The sequence below is a fragment of the Dipodomys ordii genome, unplaced genomic scaffold (assembly GCF_000151885.1).
Source record: "Dipodomys ordii isolate 6190 unplaced genomic scaffold, Dord_2.0 Scaffold48, whole genome shotgun sequence".
Taxonomy (NCBI): Eukaryota; Metazoa; Chordata; class Mammalia; order Rodentia; family Heteromyidae; genus Dipodomys; species Dipodomys ordii.
The window spans coordinates 9,218,956-9,231,851 of NW_012267264.1; the positions used below are offsets into that span (position 1 = coordinate 9,218,956).

The window sequence follows — 12,896 nt, forward strand, 5'->3', positions numbered from 1 at the left end:
CTTATTTTTTATTCTACATTAGGAAACAGAGCCAAAGTATTGACCTTTATGGGATATAAACCCTTAATAGCCCAACTGACCCAACTAAGCTAATGAATTACAAATTTTATCTATTATTTACTTGAGAATCACCATCATACTTTAGATATGTCTTTTTAAAAAAGGAAACAAAATAATTTTAGCTATTAATTTTCCTTAGGAATCCTACTATGTCAAAACTAGTAAAACTATGAGAAAGTGATTTAGCCAAAAATGTTATAATTTCGTATTATATTCTCAATGTTTTCAAAGCCCAACATGATTTTTAAAAGAAATTAAACAACATGCTTTGAGAATTTTTTTAAAATCTATACAATTCAAGCTAATGAGATATTTTATTATACATAATAAAAGTGTTTTTTGTTTTTTGTTTTTAGAAACATTTCCAGGCCCAGACATGTAGGAGTATGTGAGGAATGGATTCCACTCAAGTATAAGAAGCAAAACTACTGAATGAAACCATAAAACTCCTTGTAGTAAATACTAACATTCACTACAGGCTTGAAACTCCTGTAGTATCAGTAAACCTACTTTTAAAAATATTACAAGCATGCTACTGATGCATAGGAAAATGGAAAAATTAAGACTATGTAACTGCATACCATATGTACTCCCAGCTTTCCTAATTTACAACCAGTTAAGAATTACAATATCCAAAGAAAGTATTTTAAAATAGTATATGACTCACTAGTAAGTGCTTTTTCTACTCAAATAAATAGGAAAATTTGCATTTTTAACATCACACTGAATTTCAGTACTTATCAATCCAAGGAAAAAAATAAACTGAGACAGGGTCATGAGTTCAGGATTATATATATTACAATTTGCCTTGTTATAATACATTTGTGGCTTTGTGATAAAAATAACTCAGGGACATATGGAATTCAAGCTAATTTGCGTAACTGTCACAAGAAAAAAAGCATTAAATGCATTTCTGAAATAAGTATTATCATTTAATTTCAGAATCTCAAAACAGCAATAGATCTTGGCCTTGTTTTAAAAAAAGTTTAGTTAAACACTAAGCTAGCTAAATAACCTTACTGAAAGGTCTAAACATAAAGTGATCTAGAAAACACTTTCCCGCTAATCTCAGTCTTTCATCAGTGGAAGAGGTGAGGAGAAAAGGTAGATAATTTCTTTAGCAGCATATATGGCTAAGTCCATCAACCACCTTAAACTAGAATGTCCATTAGTTACCCCATTAAAAAGAATTGGGCTAATAGCAAAAGTTACCCATTTCGTAAGCCAAAAGGCAACACTTTTTAGGGTTATAGTAAGTAAAATACTTTCGAAATACTTCAAAAACTTTTCACCATAAACTAGAGGAATCATCTCTTCATTTTTAAGAAAGGAATAACAAAGTAAGAGGCAATTAAACTAAATTCATTTTCAATCATCTTAGAACAAAAGAAGTGAAAAACAAGGGTTGATTAGCTAAGCTTTGTGCTCGAACCAAACTAATTAATTACAGTGAGTTTAAATGGCAACAGCCCATGACTGGGCAGTCTGACAGTTCTGAATACTTTTGCAATAATTTTTTTTTCTTAACGCAAAGACGCTGAAATGATCCGGTCATGCAATGTTCATCTTACGCATTCTGCATCTCTTTGCCGATCTTGTAGCTAAGGATCTTGTTCCAATCAATCTTAGTACGTGTAACTGGCAACTGTCGACGTAAGGCTTTGAAAGTAGTGTCTGACATTGTCTGGTAATTCTCACTGATGGCAGTCTATGAAAAACAATAGTTAGAAGTTTAAAGTAAATGAAAAGCATAAACAATTTATAACACAAATGTTTTTATAACAACCTTTACTTAAGCATCCTGTTTCACAGCTCTTAGTCAAATAAAAATCTCATATGGATTTAAAAACATATTAAAAGGAACTATAAGAAAAAAATGATCACTTTGAATAATTAAATTATTACTATTACTATGATCATAAATATGTTTTATGGCATGAAATTATAAATTGGATTTATTTATATTTTACTCTCTCAGTTAGAACAATTACCAATTATTGCTGGTGGCTCATTCCTGTAATCCTTGTTAGTCAAGAGGCTGAGATCCAGATGACTGAGGCACATAACCAGACTGGAAATAAAAAGTTTTAGAGATTCCACCTCTAAAGTAACCAACAAAAACAGAGCTGGAGACATGGTCCAAGTGTTAGAGAGCAGTAAAGAAGTAAACAGAGCAAGTATGAAGCCCTGAGGTCAAATATCAGTATTCACTAAAAATAAGAGCACAAAATATAAACTAAACTGATTACCTTCAGTCCAAATCATTTACAAAGCATTTAAATTAAAATGCCAATCAAATAAAATAGGCATGTAAAATCTTGAAATATTTTGGGCAATATTTAGAAATTATACTCAGCTGAAATTAAATCTGTTTTTTGGAGACAAGGTCTTGCTACATAGCCCAGGCTAGCCTCAAACTGAAAATCCTAATATTCTTTATCTTTTGACATATTGGAGCTTAAGCTCCAAGAACTTTATTATTTGATTCACATCTCCAGCTCTTCCTGCTTTCATTATTTTTAAAATAGAGAATTGCATTGTTGCTAGCCCGGACCATGATCTTCCTATTATGCCTACCACCAGGTAGCTGAAGGTTTGAGATACCACACTGAGCATTTTAGTTGAGATGCTCAGACTGTCCTTGAATCACAATTCTAAGCAGCGAGGATTGCAGGAATGAACCAACCCACCAGTCTTGAGTCTTAGTATTTTTTAAATTACAAAGTCTTAATTGAATTTACCGTATTTACTATTCTTTTAAACTGTTTATTACAACCTTACCATTGTACTAAAAGCAAATATATAACAAATATAAACTTGTATAATAAAACAATGGAGATTATGGTTAAGGGGATGGGAAGGTGGCTCAGTGGTAGAATGCTGGCCTAGCATACATGAGGCCCTGGATTCTATTCCTCAGCACCACATAAGCAGAAAAAGCCAGCAGTGGCGCTGTGGCTCAAGTGGTAGAGCACTAGCCTTGAGCTGAAGAGCTGAGGGACAGTGCCCAGTCCCAGAGTTCAGGCCCCACACCAGAGGGAAAAAAAAAAAAAAATGAAGATTATGGTTAAAAGTACAATTCAGCATTACTACTAAGTGAATATAGATTAATAATGTTCAAAAAATCATACCTGGTATTCATTTTCTGCAGCTTCTACAATCTTTATAAATTCTTTTGCTGTTTGCACCTCATTCTATGAAAAAAAGTAACTAAGTTATTTAAAACTAAGCCATTATTATTTAAAATAAGTATGTATTATTAATGTAATATTGTAATTGAATAAGCAGCACAGATGAGGATTATAACAAGGGATAACTATAAGGCTGATTACTCTATATCCAAAGGAATAGGCAAATATATTATAAAATTTGATAAAAATAAGCAGGCCTCAGTATATTTCTTGTTAAGCTAAGTTAAATTTTAATAATACACAGGTAAAGTTTAAGCATAACATGTAACATGCATGTCAATATACAACTTTTATGTGTAAGAAGTTGTCGTTTATCCAAAAAGCAAAACAAAACAAAAAAATACCAAACCTAAAAAACAAAGAAATAATAAAAATGTACCCTACCAAATAGGGAGAATATATTTTAACGTTTAGGGTAAACTATTACTACTTTACAAAGAAAAAACCCACAATTCCTAAAAAAATGAGATCAAGTATAATATTAATCAGGTTTTACTTACTATGACTAACACATGTATCTCCACAATCTATTATTTACTCAACAAATTTCTCTTAAGAATTATCTTTCCATGTCAAACTTCCCCAAGACGGATACATCAAAGGTACTTTGATATATAAATAATATAAGTGACAATTACATACAACATATAACTATACTAAATACAATGTCTCTTAGAAGTCCAGACATTATTACATTTCACTGCAAATTCTGTAAGGAAAAGTACTATTTATGAAGCACCAAGTAGATATCTCCCAAGTGCTAATAAAAATGTTTTAAAAAACCAAACAAACAAGAAACCAAAACACCCAGGCTACCCTGAAAGATCTTGTCTCAAAAATCAAAAAGAAACAAAAAACCCAACACAGAAGAAAAACTAGTTCTCTGTCTTCTCAGGTAACATATTTATACATGCTTCATACAGAATTAAAAGACTGGTGAAAGAACTCTGTGGAGAAATAAAATCCAGTACAATAAAATCTTGAATATGCATGCTGAACTTACAACCTATAATCCAGTTTAAAAATTGTTTATAGAATCACAGACACAGGAGAAAGCAGAAATAAGTCATCACATCCTTGGTTTAGGGAGCGATGGCCATTAATACACCAAATGCACAAATGACAAAAGAAAATAACCAATTCTGACTATATCAAGCCTACTCTGAAAATTATCCCATTAAGATACAAAGACAAAACATACAAGGGTAAAAATATTTGCAAATCACATATCTGATCTCAAACCTACATGTAGACTATATAAACAAATTATACATATTAAATAAAAAACATAGTAAGAACGTCCATGGCTGTAGTTAGTAGAAAACAGAAATGTCTACCAATTGATAAATGAATAAATAAAAGGTGTATGTCCATACAATAGATGACAACTAGAAAGAATAAACTACTGAATACATGATTTGACAAAGATGAACACCGAAAACATGCCCAGTAGAAAGTAGCAAGTTATAAAACATTACTTTTCACATGATTCTAGCCACATGAAAGGTCCAGAATAGACAAATCCACTGAAGCAGAAAGTAGGCTGACGGTTTATCTAGGGCTGGGAAAGATAGGAGGTGACTCATTGGTATGGATTTCACCTAAGAAGCATGAAAAGAAGTTGGTGCTGGGGGCTATGCCTGTAATCCTAGCTACTCAGGAGGAGTAGCTGATATCTGAGGATCACCGTCTGAAGTCAGTCAGGCAGAAAGGACCTCAAGACTCTACCTCCAATTAACCAGAAAAATAATTGGTCTGGAGGTGTGGCTCAAGTATGCTAGCCATGTGTAAAACAGCTGAGAATGAAACGTCCTGAGTTCAAGCCCTAATACTGGCATCAAAACACAACGGAGAAGAAAAAGGAAGAAACGAAGAAGAAGGGGAAGTGGAAGAGGAAAAGGAAGGGGAAAGGGAAGGGTGAAAATGTTTGAAAATTAGGTTATGGCAACTGGTGCACAATCTTACTAATTTAAAAACATTTTACTTTAAAAAAGCATAAAAACTGCATGATACATGAATTATATCTCTTTAATATAGATTCTAAAAACTGGTAGGTATAGAACTGTAATTCCCTACCAACTTGAATTACTGAAAATAATATACAGCAAAAATATTTAAAATGTTCACTCAACAACTGTCAATTTATAGAAGTATAAGATTGCTTTCATTTTATAGAATTACTTACAGACACTGTTAGAAAATCTTGTATATCTTTATGACTCACTAGTTGAACATTACCATCTTCATAATAATGAACCTATTGGAAAAAGAAATTAAGGAAAACATTATAGGAATCATCAAGATCCTCAGGTGCCAAGCAATCACACTGAGGCAGCTGACCACCCATTTCAGCTCTAGTCCCAACATCCCAACTCCAGTAAAAGTCTTCCCACGTTCAGTCTATAGTGAGGAGACAGGTTAAAATATTCCTGCAATTGGTAGACCGTTAGCTGCTTTTACTTCATAGCCATTGTATGAACACCAACATGTAAGCTGTCTAAAATTGAGCACACAATATTTCAGCACTGCTTCCCTTTCCACAAACTATTTATTTCCTCAAATTCAAAGACAAATTATTCATCAAACATTTATTATTATAAATACTACTATATAAGGTTGTAAACAGAGATTAAAAAAACAAAAAGCCAGGTACCAGTGGCTCACATCTGTGATTCTGATACTCAGGAGACTGAGACCTGAGGAACTTGGTTCAAAGCCAGCTGGATCAGGAAAGTCTGTGAGACTCTTCTCTGCAATTAACAACCAAAAAGCTGGAAGTGCAACTGTGGCTAAAATGGCAGAGTACTAGCCGTATGTTTAGGGATAGTGCCCAGCCCCAGAATTCTAGCACCAGGATCATCACAAAAAGAAACAGGGAAAGGAAAAGGAAAAGGCAAGAAAAAGGAAAGGAGAGAGAGAGAGAAATGTACAGTACTCCAGACTGCCTCAGAAGGTTAACTCATGCATATATCTGCAGAAAGAGCTGGAGGTATTTATGATTGGAATACATGGAAAACAGGGATAAGGGAGTAATAGTAAAGAAATACAGTACACAACTCAACTTGGGCCTTGTATAGTATGCAAATATGTCGGGGCTATCAAGTAGATAAGAATCAACCATCAAATAATCTTAAGTAGCTAAGTAGCATTCAGATTGAAAATAATTTGAAAAAATATCTTCTAATGGCAATGTGAAAAATGGATTGTAAGGTGCCAAAAGATCCAGTAACTCAACAAAATAAAAAAATCGTCAAATCAGCTGTTAAATGTTCATGACAGAACTGTGAAACTTCCAATCCTTATTCTCAGCAAGATTTGGTCCAGCCCACATCATTTTAAGATAATGATGTAATTATCTATGTAAGAGCTATTAAGGCCTACCTATTAAAGGGAACAATATTAATGTTACTGAACAACTGTGTCTGACACTGTTCTCACCATTTTATCCATATTAATCTTCAAAACAATCATGCAAGTTTTTGCTTTGTTGTTGTTGTTGTTCTGGTACTGGGGCTTGAACTCAAGGCCTATGCTGTCCAGTAGCTTTCTCACTCAAGGCTAGTACTCTACCAGTTGAGCCACAGCTTCACTTCTGGCTTTTTGCTAGTTAACTGGAGATGAAAGTCTCATAGACTTTACTGCCTGGATTGGCTTTGAACCTCTATCCTCATATCTCAGCCTCTTGAGTAGCTAGGATTAGGTGTACACCACCAGTGCCCAGCAATACAAGTTTTATTTTATTTTTTGCCAATTCTGGGGCTTGAACTCAGGATCTGGGCACTGTCCCTGAACGTTTTGCTCAAGGCTAGTACTCTACCACTTGAGCCACAGTGCCACTTCTGGCTTTTTCTGTGTATGTGGTGCTGGGGAATCTAACCCAGGGCTTCATGCATGCTAGGCAAGCACCATACCACTGAGCCACATTCCCAGCCCCTATATAAGTTTTTAAAATGCTGTTCTTTTAACAAATAAGAAAGTAAGCTGAAAGAGCTTACATGACTTCCTGATGTCAAACAAATGATTTAAAACTCCAGATCTTTAACTTCTATTCTCTTGTCCCTAATGGACCAGGCACCAAGACTTAAAGACAATGATGTAAGACTAGAAATATGTATCAAAGTTAACAGAGCTGCAGTGTCTAATTCGTCTTTATTCCTTTACAGTTCATAGCATGTAATTTTTGTTTTTTGTTTTTTTTTTTGTCGGTCGTGGGGCTTGAACTCTGGGCCTGGGCGCTGTCCCTCAGCTCTTCAGCTCAAGGAGAGTGCTCTACCACTTGAGCTACAGCACCACTTCCGGTTTTCTGGTGGTTTATTGGAGATAGGAGTCTCACGGTCTCTCCTGCCCGGGCTGGCTTTGAACCTCGATCCTCAGATCTCAGCCTCCTGAGTAGCTAGGATTACAGGTGTGAGCCACCAGCGCCCGAGCATGTAATTTTTCACAGTAGTTGATCCATAAATGTATTGATCTAATAAGTGAACCAAAATAGGAAGACTAGTCAGTATTTTCCTTTAACTTATAGTAATGTATACTGGTATTTACATTCAAATAATTTTATAAACATTAAAGGTTACTTTAATAATTTAATTCTACTGGGTTTTATAAGAAACCAAATACCAATACAGAAGATATTTAGAATACAGGTGTAATATGTAACAAAATATAAATACAATATGACTTGCAAGATGTATTTATACATGCATATATTAATATTGTACTTCAACCACTAACACTCAATTTAGATGACAGGGGAGCATAATTAAAAAATCAGATACTTACGAACAAATTATGAGAAGAGCAAATGGTAACATCTAATTTTAGCTGTGTTTTAGAATCTGTCAACTATCTTTGCAGATTTCTGATGATTAGGGAACAAAATGCAATGTTACTTAACATGTGAAACAGCACTATTTGTTTTTCCCTTTGCCCTAAAACAAGTCTGGACAGGAAAGAATGTTGTATACTATGAAAATATAAGCTTATAAATTAGCTGTTTCTTTGTTAAGAAACCATGTAGAGATCATAAGCAAATTCCTTATTACATACCTGAATTTTCAAGATGCCAACCACTTGAGTGCTTGAAGGACTGACTGTAAACTTCCATTCTGACCTCCAACGACCATTCCTTAAAAATAAAAACAGCAGCTGTAAATAAGGTAGGGAAAATAATTTGAATCAATATTAATTTTCAAATTTAAATTTAATGCTATAGTATAAGGGAATGTGAGAAAGAAATGCTGGACACTGATTTTTTTAACCATCAAAATATTCAAAAGAATCGAAAGATTAAGTTCAGTTATGAGACATAGTTAATCTTCACTCTGCTAATAAGAAAACACCAGAGGCTAGGTACTGGTGGCTCATGCTTATAATCTTATCTATTCAGGATGCTGAGATCTGAGGATCACGGTTCAAAGCCAGCCTGGGCAAGTCTATAAGACTATTAGCCACCAGAAAACCAGAAGTGGTGCTGTAGCTCAAAGTGGTAAGAAGGCAAGCTTTGAGTAAAAGAGCTCAGGAACAGCATCCAGGCCCTGAGTTCAATCCGTACGACTGACAAAAACAAAAAAAGAAAATACCTGAATAATGGGTGTAATATGAGAATCCTAAAGTTGCTAACCTTCACATCTAAATCATGTAAAATACTTCTTGAAGAAAAATGTTAAGCTATTTCTTTAAGTTAAAAATAGCATCTATCAAAAGTAGCTTAATATTTAAGAATAAATTGAGTAATGTTTAGATTATGGTGATTTTTTAATCAATACAAAACAGCTTAACAAAATAGAGCAATTTAGCAAAGAGGTTTAAAATATAATTTTACTGTTATTATTAAGGTGTTGTACAGAGGGATTACCATATCACAATTCAGGTAATAAGTACACTTCCTTTTGGACAATGTTACTCCTTCCAATTTCCCTGAGTTTTCATTATCCCTGATCACAAGATACCAATTTTATAAATTGCTAGAAAATGTTATACAATACTCTTTAGTAGGTTTTGATCTCTACAAATGAAGTTACCAATTTTAGGATTAAGTTTACATATAGGAAGTACCAATTTCCAAAATGATTTTGATACATGATATATACTCATGGTTGGAAATTGAGAAATTAAAAACAAGAGGCATAATTTGGGACTGGAGTTACCTAGTATGGATTTAATCCCCAGAAAAATAAATATATTTTTTAAAATTATATATAGCAATCTTATTTTTGAGCAACCCATCCAAAAATATTCTAAAAGCAGCTTGGCTGGGGTTGAGGGAACAACAATTTAAGTCTATATGCTTTTTTTAATGAGTCCAAAATAAATTATCTTTTATTTAGATATTAATACCAAGCCACTAGCAATTTTAAATATATATTACATTTATATAAATGTCAGCTATGACAAGATAAATATGTCACCACTGATTGTGAAAAGAAGAAAAAAATTGTGGTACCAATCTGAGAACTGTATCTAAAGATTCCTCCAAATACCCCTTTATCAATGGAGTAAATGCCAGATGTCCTACTCTGTAACAATATTCTGCTAGTCTTTTATTAACTCTCTAATTGTAAATATACATTCTTTCAACTAACATAGATTAAGCCTAATACTACTGAGACATGGAGGAAACTAGAGACCAAGAAGAGAAGGTTTTCAAATCAGTTTAAAATGTACCCACAACTAATCTCTAATTTTTATTCTACCTATAAAGTTTAGGTAAACTGAAATACATTTCTTTGTATCAAAACATTTAGATTTGACTGAGATCCTTGTGCTAATAATTATCACTCTGGAAATTCACATACCTTTATCTTTTTCCAAAAGTGAAGATCATTTTTAACTTCAATGATGGTGGTTTAGAAAACAATACTAATATATACAAAGTGAAATAATGAGACTAAAAAACGACATTTTATTTTATAGGTTAAAGTTCAAAGGAGTTATGTTTTTTGAAAACTAATTTGTAGTTTATTTTCCTTTAGTAGTTAAATCCAAGATTGATTTTTATGATATTTTCATAAATTAGTAACTTTTCAAACATTTATTATTTTAAAATTCTGATAGATTCATGTTACAAAATTTTGGCGATAAACAGAGAAACTATGTTAATGTTAAGTCAATAAAAGTACATGTGCATGCCAGAATCTTTAGGAAACTACTACTTGTCATTAAAGCACATGCCTAAATACAAAATTATTTTCCTTCAGTGATGATGGATTGGCATTTCTCCAGATATTCTTGATTAACCTTGTAACATTTTATTTACTTCCTTTTTTGGGGGGGTATGGTCATGGGGCTTGAACTCTGGGCCTGGGCACTGTCCCTCAGCTCTTCAGCTCAAGGCTAGTGCTCTACCACTTGAGCCACAGCCCTCATTTATTTCTGAGAGTTAAACAGTGGAGCAATCTTGAGCCACAGTCCAAATTGGTCTGGTAGAGTACAGAATTCTGAAATTTGTCTTCAAGAGCACCAACAGCTAATATGACTAATGAGAGAAAGACTAATAGATAACAAGCAATATTTCAGAAAGTCTTATCTAACAATAAAAAGCAAATATTTGCCAAACATTTTTACAAGGCATGATTATAATTTTACTTTTTTACAATGACCAAACAATTTCTATAAAAATTTCTATTTCAGAGCCCCATGTTCACAAAGAATTATCATTCTTTGCTTGAAATTTGTCTCTGTCCTCCTCTCTGACATAAATTTCATTTAAGTACACTCCCTTCTCAGAATGAGCATATGGGTCTGCCAACTGGTCGGCTTGCATGCACACATGCTCCCTTAGGTTGTTGCCTGCTAGTCTCCAAAAAACAAGATTTTCTCCTACACTCTTTTCACTGAATGCTACCCTTTAATGGTTAGGTTGATTATGAAACATACTTTTCATATATCAAAAGGCTGAAGTTTTCAATTATTGTTCATGTTGCTCTTAATCAATTATACACAAACAAGTTATAGTCCCAAACATGAAAGCAAGTATTACAAAACATATAAACAATGTACAATTTTCTCAATACATAAAACTTTTAACTTACCAAAAATTTTTTGCTTGGAACTGATGGCTTTCCATACATGCGATAATGGTTTGTTGTCCATCTATTTTTTTACCATACACCTTTATTGGTAAAGAATATAAGCACAAGAATTTAGGAACATAAAATGCTCAATTTTAAACATCTATAAAATATTGAAAATCTGTACATCAGAAACACATAATTGAATACAAAGTAGATCCACATTCCAAAAAGTAACTAGACAAATTCTCAAAGATGCACACTTAACCATAATCTGTAGAGCCCATAATTTATAAAGTAAAATTTGTTGAATAAAAATAGGTAACTATAAATAATGACAAATATCCTAGATATATCATGCATTCATTCTTTTTTTTTTTTTGGATCTGGTCGTGGGGTCTGAACTCTGGGCCTGGACGCTGACCCTCAGCTCTTCAGCTCAAGGCTGGCACTTTACCACTTGAGCCACAGCGCCACTTCCGGCTTTTTTCTTTTTGCTTATGTGGTGCTGAGGAATCGAACCCAGGGCCTCATGCATGCAAGGCAAGCCCTCTACCACTGAGCCACCTTCCCAGCCCTCATGCATTCATTCTAAACACAGGTATCGTAAGAAAAGCGAATTGTTTATTTAAAACATACAGATACCAATTAGGTTGTTTTAAATAAAAATGGAAGTCGTTATTACTAGTGATTATTTTGTTGACTTTACATTCTTTAAGGTTATGATTTCTCAAAGTCACTTAAAAAAGTACTGAGGTGGAACTAGTAACTCATGTTTATAATCCTACTTGAGAGGCTAAAGTTGGGAGATTCATGGTTCAAGGTCAGCCTGGGCAGAAAAAAATATCTACAAAAATGGAAGAAGCTGAGTGTGGTGTCACAAAATTGATAATGTAGCTACTATAGAAAATGTGAAAGAGAAGAATCACAGTCCAGTGACAGCATGGCAAAAAGCAAGATATTATCTCAAAACAAAACAAGTACAAAAAAGGGTAGAGACATGGGTCAGCAGTAAAGCATCTGCTGAGCAAGCTCAAGGATCTGAGTTTAAATTCTTTCAAAAACAAATACTGAGATAATTATGAGAAAGTTAAATTATAACTGAGAAAGGCCATTAAGAAAATGATTGTGTGATGTTACACTTGCCTTCTGCTTTAAAATTAGTAATTTTGTGCCTTTCAATTTTCCATTAATAAATCTCTCAAGAATAAGAGAATTTTCTTCCAAAATAATCCTATTCAAGTTATAACTAAAAGATTAGTTACATTGTTATATTTCTTAAATAATTATTGAAATGTTACTTAGATAAACATATGAATTTTCCAAGCCAAGAAATTTCTGAGAAAGAAATGGGATCCTACTATTCATAATTATAGAGAAAGAAAAGTATAAACTATCATGTATGTCAGCAGCAATTGGGGCATGGATTTGTAGGATTAGTTCAAATGTTTTGCAGTGAGAATCTTGAATCTGAGAGATTCAATCTCCAATTAATCAGCAAAAAAGCTGTACTAGAAACATGGTTAAAGATTAGAGCTGCACATTATTTACCATAGCTAAGATATGGAACCAACCCAGATGCCCCTCAGTAGATGAATGGATCAAGAAAATGTGGTATATATACACAATGGAATTC

General features: G+C 33.4%; 1 protein-coding gene across 1 annotated transcript in view; it reads right to left on the minus strand.

The window, feature by feature from the left end:
• Window positions 1-255: 255 nt before the first annotated feature.
• Window positions 256-12,896, minus strand: part of Capza2 (capping protein (actin filament) muscle Z-line, alpha 2) — a 32,542-nt gene continuing 19,901 nt past the window's right edge. Inside the window, exons 8-12 of the mRNA XM_013019917.1 lie at window positions 11,282-11,361; window positions 8,298-8,376; window positions 5,437-5,508; window positions 3,192-3,254; window positions 256-1,768 (exon numbers count right to left, since the gene is read on the minus strand). Coding sequence (XP_012875371.1) covers window positions 1,628-1,768; window positions 3,192-3,254; window positions 5,437-5,508; window positions 8,298-8,376; window positions 11,282-11,361 — 435 coding nt within the window. The 3' untranslated portion in view covers window positions 256-1,627. The remainder of the gene's footprint in view (window positions 1,769-3,191; window positions 3,255-5,436; window positions 5,509-8,297; window positions 8,377-11,281; window positions 11,362-12,896) is intronic.